This window comes from Trachurus japonicus, unplaced genomic scaffold (genome assembly GCF_045865225.1).
Source record: "Trachurus japonicus isolate A0001 unplaced genomic scaffold, Traja_1.0 AP030721.1".
Lineage (NCBI taxonomy): Eukaryota > Metazoa > Chordata > Actinopteri > Carangiformes > Carangidae > Trachurus > Trachurus japonicus.
The window spans coordinates 1-13169 of NW_028220854.1; the positions used below are offsets into that span (position 1 = coordinate 1).

Genomic DNA, 13169 nt, shown 5'->3' on the forward strand with positions numbered 1-13169 from the left:
GAGGCCAGCTGTGAATTCCCGTAACGGAGAAACAGCCAACTTTTTTTTCTTTTTTTCAAACTCCACACAGACCCGTGTTCGAATCCCGAGTGGAGCTTCATCAAATTTCATTCTAAATGACTGTAAACTCTTTGAAAACGCTTGAGAAATGTTTGATTAGATTTGGAAATGCACCATTATTTAATTATTATAGTATCATCTTATTGGAAAGTGTACATCCTACTGTTTTAAGTTCACTACACACTTTGCTGTTGTTTTGGCTGCTACTTTGTACAAAGATACAAAGTAGCAGCCAAAAGAACAATATGTGTAATACTGTAGATACAGTAGATAGATAAGACATCATCTTTACTCCATCCTTACCTGTATGCAAACTGCAGTGGGTCTAATACAGGGTTGACCTCTGTACTAATACCATGGACTTTTCAAAACATACTGACGGTAGTAGTAATAGTAGTAGTTGTGAGAGTCCTACTTTTCTTTTCTAAGTATTTTAGACTACAGAATTAAATTTTACTCTGAGATATTGAGGTATGAAAAAAATAAAGTAATTAGGCAGAACAATTAACATGTTGATCATATTGACAGTTTTAATATTTACAATGTATCAACATGAAAGAATACTGGAAAACAAGAATATGATGTTGGATTGCAACAGATGTAGGCTACATAAAGATGAAAAGTGGAATATTAAAGGTCAAGACAACTATATACATGTGTATGACAAAATATTTCAAACTTTGTGCACTGTTTTACTGTAAGTTCACTTACACACTTTGTTGTTGTTTTGGCATACAAAGTAGCAGCCAAAAGAACAATATGTGCAATACTGTAGATATAGTAGATAGATAGATAGATAGATAGATATTTACAAATTATTATATTTACATCTACTATATATATGTACATTATGATACAGTAGATAGATACTATATATATGTACATTATGATACAGTAGATAGATAGATAGATAGATAGATAGATAGATAGATAGATAGATAGATAGATAGATAGATAGATATTTACATATTTACAAATGATTATATTTACATCTACTATATATATATGTACATTATGATACAGTAGATAGATAGATATTTACAAATGATTATATTTACATCTACTATATATATGTACAGTATGATACAGTGCATAGAGAGAACATGTAAACATACAAAACAATAACTTGGTTCTCTCTATTCAACATCACAAACTATGTACAACATTTACATACATATTTACAACATATACTGTACATCACTTTTTTCTGTCCTCCACCCATCTCTGCTTCTCTACCTCATAGAAAGGAGAGGCCTGAAACTCCCCCCAGGTCATCTCCTTGGCCATGCCCTTCTCCTTGTAGAGAGAGAACACCTTGGAGGGGCAATAAATGTATTTCCCTGCCACTCCAGGGAAGCAGGTGTGGATGTGGGGGCTGTTTGGTCCCTGTTTCACCTCCAAGTGGCAGAATCTGCAGAGGCGGCCTCCTTTCTCAGACTCCGGCCTTTTCCTCTTCTTGTCTGCTCTCTCCTCAGCCCGTTTTCTGGCAGCTTCCAGCTCCCTTTGGAAGAACTCTGTCCCCTGGAACTCTTCAAAGGGCATTCTGGAGTCAGAGAGTCCATCAGCAGCGTAGACCTGGTGCACTTTCTTGGAGCAGTAGAAGTAGCGAATAGGCCCCTGCTGGAAAAAAAAGTGCACCGATGACCCGTCACCCTCATAACGGGACTTCGGCTGTCCGCAGGCGAGACAGGTCTTTGTCTGCCTCTTCTTCTGCTCCTGCTGCTGTTGTTGCTGCTGCTGCCTCTGTTGCTTCTCCAAGATGCTCTCCACAATCTTCTCAATAGAGTCTTGAGACAGAGGTGTGGAGAGAGCAGGTGGATTAACAACAGCTGGCTTCAGAGTGACCACTGGCACACTGGCAGTCTCACTCCCCTCCGACAGAGCGTGCCACAGCTGCTGAGTCTGCAGGAGTTTCTCCTGGCTCGTGTTCAGGGAGGAGCTGGTGTTCAGCAGTTTTGCCAGGTGCTTCACATACCGCGATATGTGCAGCCTGGTTGTGGGGTGCAGCAAGCTGTTGGGATCGGAGGCAGACTGATGGACCATGTCTGCGTACTCCTGATCCACACGCCGCAGCATGTCCTCCTCCCCACGATGCTTCTGCAGCAAGCCATCGATGGCAGCCTTCATGGGTGGAGTCCAGCGTGTGTGGTCCAGCACAAACACACGCCCACCTGTCTTGATGGGACCGGTGCGTGCACTTCGTGGCGATGACCTCAGCGGCAGTGGCAGGGCCTGTGACATTTCTGGAACATAATAAAGCAATAGGACATCCTCAGTTAATCATGTTATTACATTAAAACATAACCCAAACTTTTATACACAAAGAATTATGTCAATTTACCCTGTGCTGCTGGATGATCCTTATCTTCTGCTGGCATTTCGTGCTTCAGCAACACGCCAGCAGAGAGGACAGGGCCGACAGGCGCAGGAAATGTCAGGCCAGAGGACAGTGTCTGGCTGGAGGAGGGTGCTGTGTCTGGGGCTTGGCCTTTGACAGGAGAGGGTGTCGGCACAGGGGACAGAGGTGGAGGAGAAACAGTTCTGTCTCTTTTCTGTGTCCGGTGTTTGTCCCAGTCCAGAGGCACCGGTCGACAGCCTGGCTCTCTGTACTCAAGGCCGAACCTCTCTCCAGTGTCCCTGTCAGAGAGGCAGAGAGCAGGGTACTTCTGCTGGCCTGTCGCACTCTGGGAGGCAGAGTTCAGCTCGGCAATCAGCGCTGGGTCGAAGACAGCAGGGAGGATGACACCGGGCTGCTTCAGGTCCACCAGCCGCTGGTAGTTCCAGCGCGCCACCCCTGTCATGCCCTGGGCCTGGAACAGCTCAGGGGAGACTTGGGTCCCAGTGACCCAGTGAGCCTGGTGGCAGTGGAACCCCTCCTGCTGCGATGTTCCTCTGACAGGGATCCAGAGGGGGACTGCTGCACCTTCCCCAGGTACGTGGTTGAGCTGCAGGGTGCCGCCATACCTGTACATGATGCCCTCTTTGAGCTCAGGGTCACTCAGGCAACCACGGAGAACGTGGACGCGCTGGATGCGCCACGTCTTCAGCATGGATGCCTTGAAGAGGGGGACGTTGTTGGGGTCCGTTGCCACGTGGAAATGTTGCAGCACTTTCTCCACTCTGTCCAGCAGCTCCATGGGCTGGGGCACTTTGGTCCTGCAGTGCTCGCGGATGTGCTGCTTGGTGGGGTTGGGTGGCTGGATGCCGCAGAACTCATAAGCAGCCCGGAGCTTCTTCAGGTCATCCTGGTCCACCACAGAGAAGGCAGCTGAGAGGAGCTGGCAGAAAGTGCTGAACAGAGGGTGATGCTCAGAGGTGCACTCACGTGTAAAACGTCTCATGCAGTGGAACAAGTCCAGCTTCACAACGATGTTGTTGTTGTAACATGAGCGTGATGCACATGAGTTTGCCAGCGGTCCAGAGGTGGCCTCAGCAACAACGGAGGGGGTGGTCTTCCAGGCGTCCCAGTGAAGATGTTCCCCAGGAGCAGAGTCTGGGATCCTAAATGGAGCACAGCAATCCCTACACACCAAAGAAAGCAAGACGGAGTGCAATTTAGATTAATGAAAGAAACAATTTCTGTTAATTGTATATCAGTGAAAAGACAACATGGCTGTTCTCACCTGTCCATCCAGTGGTAGCCTGCCTTTTCCACTCCGGCGTCGATGTACCTCTTCTGCAGTCCCTGGTACATCGACTCCAAGGACTTCTCAGCCTCAGACTGAACCATCACCCAGGAAGCAATGAGCCAGTTCTCGTTCATCACGGCGTAACTGGACATAACGCCGGACGCCAGCGTTACCTTCCGCGCCACTTTCCTGGTGTGGTCAGATCTGAAGACCTGTCCAAAAGTTCCCTGGAGGAGTTTGGACATGGCCGGCTCCTGACGTCTGTACTCATCCAGCAGGCAGTCAGTCAGGTAGTGGGCCGACACAGAGACCCCACACCAGCCATCTGGATCCTCGTACGACCCGAAAGCCTGTGGTGTGTTCTCCTTCCTCAGGAACTGCGCCATGGTCTTCTGCCCATACACCCCAGCCTCAGCATCCCTGACACTCTCGATGGCGTGCAGGTACGCCAGGTGAGCTCGTTCATACTTGAGGTGCATGAGCTCGTTCACCTGGTTTGCCATGTCTGTGGGGGACTTGCCAGTGCGCCTCAGCTCATCCATCACAGACTTGCAGATGGCCTTCTTGTAGGTCAGGAATGCAGGCAGGAGGTTGGTGAAGCGCTTGGGCAGTTTCTCCAGCCACCGGGGACTGTCAGCAGACCAGATCCTCCGACAGTCCTTGCAGCAGAGTCGAGAGGAGAAGATGTAATACTGGCCACTGGTGCCAACAATCACCCGGGGCCTGCCCACGCCAGCAGAGACCACCCGAGGATGACGGCAGTCATGGAGGCAAGGCAGGGTGTAATTGTTCCTCAGCCTGACCATGATGTCACTCTCGGGCTTCCAGATAAAGAAGGGGTGCAGCTGGAAGAAGTTGGGAGATGGGAGGTCAGCCACTGTGTCAATGAGCTCCGGCTGCGGAGGAAGACGCCACAGTGAAATGCTGTTTCCTGGGTGACGAACTGGGCGTGACCCTGGCCACAGTCCGAGATCCTGCAGCTCAGTCTTCATCCACAGCCTCTGCTGCCGGGAACAGCTCCAGGTGACCGTTTGTACTGCTCAGGCCCAAGCAGAGTAACAGGGACAGGGAGCTGTGCTGGAGGGACTGGATAAAACAAGGAGACAAACAGTAGAAAAATCATTATAGTTAGTGTGAAAAGCTTTGATAAAATGAAATGATTACAGTTGCAGAGGGGGTTTCTACACACTGTCTTACCGTCTTCAGCTTTGTCCTCAAAAGTCAGGACTTTGCGCGCAGCAGTGAGAGCAGGACTTGTGCTGGCTCCTGAAAAAATATAATCTTTCTGTTATGCATTTGTATAGGATATAAACATGGCAACATGTTGGCTAAAGTGAATGAAATGCTTCATGCAATTAGCAGATATGTCGTTAAATGTCAGCTGTATACTACAATGTGAACTGACCTGCAGTTGACTCAGTCCTCTCCTCCTCTGTTGGACCTGCAGTGTCCTTCATGAGGAACGCCAACTGTGGTGGGAGGGGCACAGGTGTCTTCCTCTTAGCTCCTGGTGAGGTGGAGCTACAGGAGAGTCAAATATAAAAAACAAAACAATTATAATCATATTTAATATGTCATATTTAACTCAAGTTAACACATGATTTGTTTACATGGACTGGATTTCTGTGTTTTTACCATGAGCTGGAGATGCCTGCAGTTTAACAGTTGTATCAGGAGGGGGAGCAGATGATGCAGCAGATGGAACTACAAAAGAAAAACAAATTAATCACTTATATTCAGAGTTCACAATGTCATCAGGTGTCGGTGTTAGTAGGAACTCAAACAGCCATAAACTTGCTACTCCCACTTCTCATAACTTCACAAAGTTAAATTGATTAATTACATGGCAGGCAACAAATCAGACGACACTACTCACTAACCTAAGTGGGAGGAGCAGTATGACTCAACGAGCAAGCATGCAAGTGTTAGCAGACAAGACTGCTTCATTTGTTTTAAAACAACATGCATGGAGAACAACGGTGTATACTTACCATCTTTGCTGTTGAAATCAGTTCATGGTGGCAGGCATCAATTCATAGTCCATAGGACAGTTAACACAACTCCAGCATAGGGCCGTATTATTAAAGGAACGGGGCCAGAACGTGGCCAGAACACAAACATAATAGTTAAAAACAGGCTCAGGTTTGGAGGGCATTTCATCATGTCAAAGAATTGTACTCCAGTCCTGAAACCCTGAATTTAAGAACCTGTCTTTGCTCCTGACGGCACTCCTGGTGTGGTAGCTGCTGCTACTGGCACATCACCTGGTTACACACAGAGAAATAAATAGAGGAGACATCAGATACAAAACATAACCATCATCAATTATGACATTTAGTGTAGAAAAAAGTGTACTTACAGCTCTGCACCTGAAGCTTGGAGGGTGTTATGCTCAGCATCGCTCTCTCCAACTCAGTATCTTCATCCATCACTTTGTTGTACAGAAGTGTGTATAAAACAAGATTTAGTTTGCATTAAAAGAAGCTGTAATTTGTTACATGTAAAGTATATTTCTATATAGATATAGATGATACAGATTTAAAGCACTATTTCTGGCCAGACAACTAACCACCACTAACTTTATATTATGTACAAAATATGAATAAAAGAACTTACCTGTGGGATTGGCTGGGGCACTTGAGGCACTTGTGGAAGCAGCAGCAGACTGTTGCCTCTTCCTCAGGTACTGCTGCAGCTTGGCCATGCGTGTCCCTGGGGCGCAGTTCCTCCCCAGGATGAAGTTGGCGTAGCCATCAGCCCTGCTGTCCCACACCTCCTTCCAGGTGCTCTTGGCCCGGGTGCCAAAGCCCACGAGCTGGTCGTCCTCCGCTGAGCCTGCTGCAACACCCACTTCCTTGGCCTCATACGCCAGAAGGGACTGGATCTCAGTAAAACCGAGAGCATAGTGGACGAAAGATCTCAGGCTGTCCTTGCTATGCCCCTCGGTCGTGGAGATTCCCATGGCCTCCTCCTTCTGGACGTGCTTGATGAGGTACACTGTGTACCCGATGTCGTTCATCAAGAGCCACCTGAAAGACTTCCCCTTGTACTTGCCAAACTGCAGGATGTAGTCTCCAAGCACCTCCGTCATGTCAGAGGCATCGCCTCCTCTCTGACGGACGAGAGCCAGAGCGTTCTGCCGCACCTGGTCCTCCCTCGTGGGTGCAGACTTGTCCTGCAGAGTGGGGTCGTCCTTGATCCGCCTGGCTTCAGCAGACGGGTCCTGGAGGAGAAACCCAAGTGGTCCCTTGCGGAACACAACACTGAGTCTCCCAGGGAAAAAAGACATCTGCATCGCGATCTGCCATAAAAGAAAAACAGAATCTAAAGTTATGACATTTCAGGTTTGTTTTGCATCACATTTATTTTGTTATTCTATTCATTTAACAACCTGGCCTTTTAAGATGTTGCTGCAGTACATTCTCTTTGATCTCTGAACTTCAAAACAGGTCATGACCCTGTGTGTGTGTGTGTGTGTGTGTGTGTGTGTGTGTGTGTGTGTGTGTGTGTGTGTGTGTGTGTGTGTGTGTGTGTGTGTGTGTGTGTGTGTGTGAATTCACACATTGGGATACAGGAGGGGGGAGGGTGACAGTTACAGGAGAAGTGGAGAACTACTAGTGTGTGTAACCTGTTTCAGTGTGTATTAATGAAGAGGTTAAAAGAATAAACGTGTGTGTGTGAGAGTGGAAATATGGCGGAAAATTTTATTTTAACAATAATCAGACTTTGTCAGTAACTACCAAACGAGTTATCATACAAGCTGTGTACACTATGAATGACCTGTCAACATCGATACTATTCAGATGTAAAGTGAAATGTGAAAAAAAAAAAAATTCATATTCATTCATGAATTGACGCATAACTTCACCGTAGTCTCATAGTAAACTTCGAACCAATGACGACAGGAATAAAGCTGAGCTAACGTCAAGACACGCCCATAACTTTACTGACAAGACGATTTACCGTCATCAACAACAACAACTGTACACAAGAAAATATAAAACCATCATGTTTCATTGTTTATTCTGCGCGGCATTTTACTACGAGCGCCTTTTTACTACGAGCGCCTTTTTATGAATTAACGTTACCGGGGAAAGAAAAAAGAAGCGGGCTAACGTTAACCGGTGACAGATCGGTATCGTACGGCGCTGTCACGGCATATCATAACGTTAACTTTATCACACATGTATGTTATCAAAAAACAATACTAAGTTAATTCATAGTTCAGTCCGTATTTACACAAAACCCGTTTGACAGAGACAAATCGTACCGAGTGAATGAATGAATAGCGAACAGTAAAGTTTGAATGAGCGCGGAACATAAACCCGGTGATATGACAGTAAACTCATACTGTAGTGTTAAATTTATATATTAAAAAACATCATCTTACCTTTGATAAATGTACACGAAGTGAAATTCTCGGCTGTGTCTGTGGGCTCGACTGGTCTCCAACAGAAGTCAGCGTAGAATGAATGACAGCTCATAGAAAACAATGTAAGTGATTGGGAACAGCGCCACCGGGGCGTAGCGGCCAAAAATATATTACATCCGTAGTGGTTTAGCACTACCATAGAGAATGAATGAGAAACGGTTTAGGGATTTTAGCTAAACAATTCCCGGCCTCCGCGCGGAGTTCGATTCCCGGCCTTCGCAGCTTTTTCTTTACAATCTTCCAGACCTTCTCATCTCATCAAGATGTGTAAATGCTTGATAATCCAAATCAACACAAAACAGGTTGGTGTCTAGTTATTGTGGCCAAGTGGTTAAGGCGATGGACTTGAAATCCATTGGGGTTTCCCCTCACAGGTTCGAATCCTGTCAACAACGAGGCTCCCAGCTCTCCTCTTAGCAAACAAAAGTGGTGGTTGACTTCTTGGTAACAACAGTGTAACGTGAAGACCCTCAGACTTCTGTTTCAGAACAACACCAGCTCCAACTTGGTTCCCTTTTTACATATTTGTCACTCTTCCACCACTGCTGTAAACTTCTCACTTGGCAGCCAGATGTGCACCACCGATGTGCGATGGTGGTATAGTGGTGAGCATAGCTGCCTTCCAAGCAGTTGACCCGGGTTCGATTCCTGGCCATCGCAGCTTACTGTTTAAAACCAGTTTCCTTCACGACCTTCTCATCTCATCAAGCTGTGTAAATGCTTTATAAAGCAGATGTGCACCAGATGTGCAGCCAGATGTGCACCAGATGTGCACCACCTGTGCGATGGTGGTATAGTGGTGAGCATAGCTGCCTTCCAAGCAGTTGACCCGGGTTCGATTCCCGGCCATTGCAGCTTGTTCTTTACAACCTTCCAGACCTTCTCATCTCATCAAGATGTGTAAATGCTTGATAATCCAAATCAACACAAAACAGGTTGGTGTCTAGTTGTTGTGGCCGAGTGGTTAAGGCGATGGACTCGAAATCCATTGGGGTTTCCCCTCACAGGTTCGAATCCTGTCAACAACGAGTCTGTCAGCTGTCCTTTGAGCAAACAAAAGTGGTGGTTGGTACTTGGTAACAACAGTGTAACGTGAAGACCCTCAGACTTCTGTTTCAGAACAACATCAGCTCCAGCTTGGTTCCCTTTTTACATCTTTGTCACTCTTCCACCACTGCTGTAAACTTCTCACTTGGCAGCCAGATGTACACTAGCTGTGAGATGGTGGTATAGTGGTGAGCATAGCTGCTTTCCAAGCAGTTGACCCGGGTTCGATTCCTGGCCATCGCATCTTGTTCTTTATAACCAGTTTCCTTCCAGACCTTCTCATCTCATCAAGATGTGTAAATGCTTGATAATCCAAATCAACACAAAACATGATGGTGTCTAGTTGTTGTGGCCGAGTGGTTAAGGTGATAAGCTCGAAATCCATTGGGGTTTCCCCTCACAGGTTCGAATCCTGTCAACAACGAGGCTTCCAGCTGTCCTCTTAGCAAACAAAAGTGGTGGTTGACTTCTTGGTAACAACAGTGTAATGTGAAGACCGCCACACGAGTCCTCAGACTGATGTTTCAGAACATGAGCTCTAACTTGGTTCTCTTTTTACATCTTTGTCACTCTTCCACCACTGCTGTAAACTTCTAACTTGGCAGCCAGATGTGCACTCCCTGTGCGATGGTGGTATAGTGGTGAGCATAGCTGCCTTCCAAGCAGTTGACCCGGGTTTGATTCCCGGCCATCGCAGTTTACTGTTTAAAACCAGTTTTCTTCACGACCTTCTCATCTCATCAAGCTGTGTAAATGCTTTATAAAGCAGATGTGCACCAGATGTGCAGCCAGATGTGCACCACCTGTGCGATGGTGGTATAGTGGTGAGCATAGCTGCCTTCCAAGCAGTTGACCCGGGTTCGATTCCCGGCCATCGCAGCTTGTTCTTTACAACCTTCCAGACCTTCTCATCTCATCAAGATGTGTAAATGCTTGATAATCCAAATCAACACAAAACAGGTTGGTGTCTAGTTGTTGTGGCCGAGTGGTTAAGGCGATGGACTTGAAATCCATTGGGGTTTCCCCTCACAGGTTCGAATCCTGTCAACAACGAGGCTCCCAGCTGTCCTCTTAGCAAACAAAAGTGGTGGTTGGTACTTGGTAACAACAGTGTAATAAATGTAGAGTCAACAACAGTGTAACGTGAAGACCCTCAGACTTCTGTTTCAGAACAACATCAGCTCCAACTTGGTTCCCTTTTTACATCTTTGTCACTCTTCCACCACTGCTGTAAACTTGTCACTTGGCAGCCAGATGTGCACCACCTGTGCGATGGTGGTATAGTGGTGAGCATAGCTGCCTTCCAAGCAGTTGACCCGGGTTCGATTCCCGGCCATCGCAGCTTACTGTTTATAACCAGTTTCTTTCACGACCTTCTCATCTCATCAAGCTGTGTAAATGCTTTATAAACAGGTTGGAGTCTAGTTGTTGTGGCCGAGTGGTTAAGGCGATGGACTTGAAATCCATTGGGGTTTCCCCTCACAGGTTCGAATCCTGTCAACAACGAGGCTCCCAGCTGTCCTCTGAGCAAACGAAAGTGGTGGTTGACTTCTTGGTAACAACAGTGTAACGTGAAGACCCTTAGACTTCTGTTTCAGAACAACATCAGCTCCAACTTGGTTCCCTTTTTACATCTTTGTCACTGTTTCACCACTGCTGTAAACTTCTTACTTGGCAGCCAGATGTGCACCAGATGTGCACCACCTGTGCGATGGTGGTATAGTGGTGAGCATAGCTGCCTTCCAAGCAGTTGACCCGGGTTCGATTCCTGGCCATCGCAGCTTTTTCTTTACAACCTTCCAGACCTTCTCATCTCATCAAGATGTGTAAATGCTTGATAATCCAAATCAACACAGCCAGACCTTGGTGTCTCGTTGTTGTTGCCGAGTGGTTAAGGCGATGGACTCGAAATCCATTGGGGTTTCCCCTCACAGGTTCGAATCCTGTCAACAACGAGTCTGTCAGCTGTCCTTTGAGCAAACAAAAGTGGTTGTTGACTTCTTGGTAACAACAGTGTAACGTGAAGACCCTCAGACTTCTGTTTCAGAACAACATCAGCTCCAACTTGGTTCCCTTTTCACATCTTTGTCACTCTTCCACCACTGCTGTAAACTTCTCACTTGGCAGCCAGATGTGCACCACCTGTGCGATGGTGGTATAGTGGTGAGCATAGCTGCCTTCCAAGCAGTTGACCCGGGTTCGATTCCCGGCCATCGCAGTTTACTGTTTAAAACCAGTTTCCTTCACGACCTTCTCATCTCATCAAGCTGTGTAAATGCTTTATAAAGCAGATGTGCACCAGATGTGCAGCCAGATGTGCACCACCTGTGCGATGGTGGTATAGTGGTGAGCATAGCTGCCTTCCAAGCAGTTGACCCGGGTTCGATTCCCGGCCATCGCAGCTTGTTCTTTACAACCTTCCAGACCTTCTCATCTCATCAAGATGTGTAAATGCTTGATAATCCAAATCAACACAAAACAGGTTGGTGTCTAGTTGTTGTGGCCGAGTGGTTAAGGCGATGGACTTGAAATCCATTGGGGTTTCCCCTCACAGGTTCGAATCCTGTCAACAACGAGGCTCCCAGCTGTCCTCTTAGCAAACAAAAGTGGTGGTTGGTACTTGGTAACAACAGTGTAATAAATGTAGAGTCAACAACAGTGTAACGTGAAGACCCTCAGACTTCTGTTTCAGAACAACATCAGCTCCAACTTGGTTCCCTTTTTACATCTTTGTCACTCTTCCACCACTGCTGTAAACTTGTCACTTGGCAGCCAGATGTGCACCACCTGTGCGATGGTGGTATAGTGGTGAGCATAGCTGCCTTCCAAGCAGTTAACTGGGGTTCGATTCCCGGCCATCGCAGCTTACTGTTTATAACCAGTTTCTTTCACGACCTTCTCATCTCATCAAGCTGTGTAAATGCTTTATAAACAGGTTGGAGTCTAGTTGTTGTGGCCGAGTGGTTAAGGCGATGGACTTGAAATCCATTGGGGTTTCCCCTCACAGGTTCGAATCCTGTCAACAACGAGGCTCCCAGCTGTCCTCTGAGCAAACGAAAGTGGTGGTTGAGTTCTTGGTAACAACAGTGTAACGTGAAGACCCTCAGACTTCTGTTTCAGAACAACATCAGCTCCAACTTGGTTCCCTTTTTACATCTTTGTCACTGTTTCACCACTGCTGTAAACTTCTTACTTGGCAGCCAGATGTGCACCAGATGTGCACCACCTGTGCGATGGTGGTATAGTGGTGAGCATAGCTGCCTTCCAAGCAGTTGACCCGGGTTCGATTCCTGGCCATCGCAGCTTTTTCTTTACAACCTTCCAGACCTTCTCATCTCATCAAGATGTGTAAATGCTTGATAATCCAAATCAACACAGCCAGACCTTGGTGTCTCGTTGTTGTTGCCGAGTGGTTAAGGCGATGGACTCGAAATCCATTGGGGTTTCCCCTCACAGGTTCGAATCCTGTCAACAACGAGTCTGTCAGCTGTCCTTTGAGCAAACAAAAGTGGTTGTTGACTTCTTGGTAACAACAGTGTAACGTGAAGACCCTCAGACTTCTGTTTCAGAACAACATCAGTTCCAACTTGGTTCCCTTTTCACATCTTTGTCACTCTTCCACCACTGCTGTAAACTTCTCACTTGGCAGCCAGATGTGCACCACCTGTGCGATGGTGGTATAGTGGTGAGCATAGCTGCCTTCCAAGCAGTTGACCCGGGTTCGATTCCCGGCCATCGCAGTTTACTGTTTAAAACCAGTTTCCTTCACGACCTTCTCATCTCATCAGGCTGTGTAAATGCTTTATAAAGCAGATGTGCACCAGATGTGCAACCAGATGTGCACCACCTGTGCGATGGTGGTATAGTGGTGAGCATAGCTGCCTTCCAAGCAGTTGACCCGGGTTCGATTCCCGGCCATCGCAGCTTGTTCTTTACAACCTTCCAGACCTTCTCATCTCATCAAGATGTGTAAATGCTTGATAATCCAAATCAACACAAAA

The 13169-nt window shown here is 46.8% G+C and overlaps 2 protein-coding genes and 15 non-coding genes across 17 annotated transcripts; 15 read left to right on the plus strand and 2 right to left on the minus strand.

Annotated features, from left to right (window-relative positions):
- Window positions 1-1257: 1257 nt before the first annotated feature.
- On the minus strand, window positions 1258-4708 carry LOC146960095 (uncharacterized). The gene is made up of 3 exons (XM_085772619.1): window positions 3684-4708; window positions 2402-3582; window positions 1258-2303 (listed from the first exon to the last, which is right to left on the minus strand). Exons 1-3 carry the CDS (start codon window positions 4679-4681, stop codon window positions 1258-1260), a joined length of 3225 nt encoding a protein of 1074 aa, XP_085628745.1. The 5' UTR covers window positions 4682-4708.
- A 1180-nt stretch (window positions 4709-5888) lies between these two features.
- Window positions 5889-6984, minus strand: LOC146960096 (uncharacterized). Its single transcript, XM_085772620.1, has 2 exons — window positions 6306-6984; window positions 5889-5953 (listed from the first exon to the last, which is right to left on the minus strand). Exons 1-2 carry the CDS (start codon window positions 6982-6984, stop codon window positions 5889-5891), a joined length of 744 nt encoding a protein of 247 aa, XP_085628746.1.
- A 1450-nt stretch (window positions 6985-8434) lies between these two features.
- trnas-uga (transfer RNA serine (anticodon UGA)) lies at window positions 8435-8516 on the plus strand. Its single transcript has one exon. It is a non-coding gene; the product is annotated as a tRNA-Ser (tRNA).
- Window positions 8517-9067: 551 nt separating this feature from the next.
- Window positions 9068-9149, plus strand: trnas-cga (transfer RNA serine (anticodon CGA)). The gene has a single exon. It is a non-coding gene; the product is annotated as a tRNA-Ser (tRNA).
- A 361-nt stretch (window positions 9150-9510) lies between these two features.
- trnas-cga (transfer RNA serine (anticodon CGA)) lies at window positions 9511-9592 on the plus strand. The gene has a single exon. It is a non-coding gene; the product is annotated as a tRNA-Ser (tRNA).
- Window positions 9593-9975: 383 nt separating this feature from the next.
- Window positions 9976-10047, plus strand: trnag-ucc (transfer RNA glycine (anticodon UCC)). Its single transcript has one exon. It is a non-coding gene; the product is annotated as a tRNA-Gly (tRNA).
- A 92-nt stretch (window positions 10048-10139) lies between these two features.
- Window positions 10140-10221, plus strand: trnas-uga (transfer RNA serine (anticodon UGA)). Its single transcript has one exon. It is a non-coding gene; the product is annotated as a tRNA-Ser (tRNA).
- Window positions 10222-10437: 216 nt separating this feature from the next.
- On the plus strand, window positions 10438-10509 carry trnag-ucc (transfer RNA glycine (anticodon UCC)). The gene has a single exon. It is a non-coding gene; the product is annotated as a tRNA-Gly (tRNA).
- An 83-nt stretch (window positions 10510-10592) lies between these two features.
- trnas-uga (transfer RNA serine (anticodon UGA)) lies at window positions 10593-10674 on the plus strand. Its single transcript has one exon. It is a non-coding gene; the product is annotated as a tRNA-Ser (tRNA).
- Window positions 10675-11041: 367 nt separating this feature from the next.
- trnas-cga (transfer RNA serine (anticodon CGA)) lies at window positions 11042-11123 on the plus strand. The gene has a single exon. It is a non-coding gene; the product is annotated as a tRNA-Ser (tRNA).
- Window positions 11124-11314: 191 nt separating this feature from the next.
- Window positions 11315-11386, plus strand: trnag-ucc (transfer RNA glycine (anticodon UCC)). The gene has a single exon. It is a non-coding gene; the product is annotated as a tRNA-Gly (tRNA).
- Window positions 11387-11497: 111 nt separating this feature from the next.
- On the plus strand, window positions 11498-11569 carry trnag-ucc (transfer RNA glycine (anticodon UCC)). The gene has a single exon. It is a non-coding gene; the product is annotated as a tRNA-Gly (tRNA).
- Window positions 11570-11661: 92 nt separating this feature from the next.
- trnas-uga (transfer RNA serine (anticodon UGA)) lies at window positions 11662-11743 on the plus strand. The gene has a single exon. It is a non-coding gene; the product is annotated as a tRNA-Ser (tRNA).
- A 371-nt stretch (window positions 11744-12114) lies between these two features.
- Window positions 12115-12196, plus strand: trnas-uga (transfer RNA serine (anticodon UGA)). Its single transcript has one exon. It is a non-coding gene; the product is annotated as a tRNA-Ser (tRNA).
- A 367-nt stretch (window positions 12197-12563) lies between these two features.
- On the plus strand, window positions 12564-12645 carry trnas-cga (transfer RNA serine (anticodon CGA)). The gene has a single exon. It is a non-coding gene; the product is annotated as a tRNA-Ser (tRNA).
- A 191-nt stretch (window positions 12646-12836) lies between these two features.
- trnag-ucc (transfer RNA glycine (anticodon UCC)) lies at window positions 12837-12908 on the plus strand. The gene has a single exon. It is a non-coding gene; the product is annotated as a tRNA-Gly (tRNA).
- Window positions 12909-13019: 111 nt separating this feature from the next.
- Window positions 13020-13091, plus strand: trnag-ucc (transfer RNA glycine (anticodon UCC)). The gene has a single exon. It is a non-coding gene; the product is annotated as a tRNA-Gly (tRNA).
- Window positions 13092-13169: the final 78 nt, after the last annotated feature.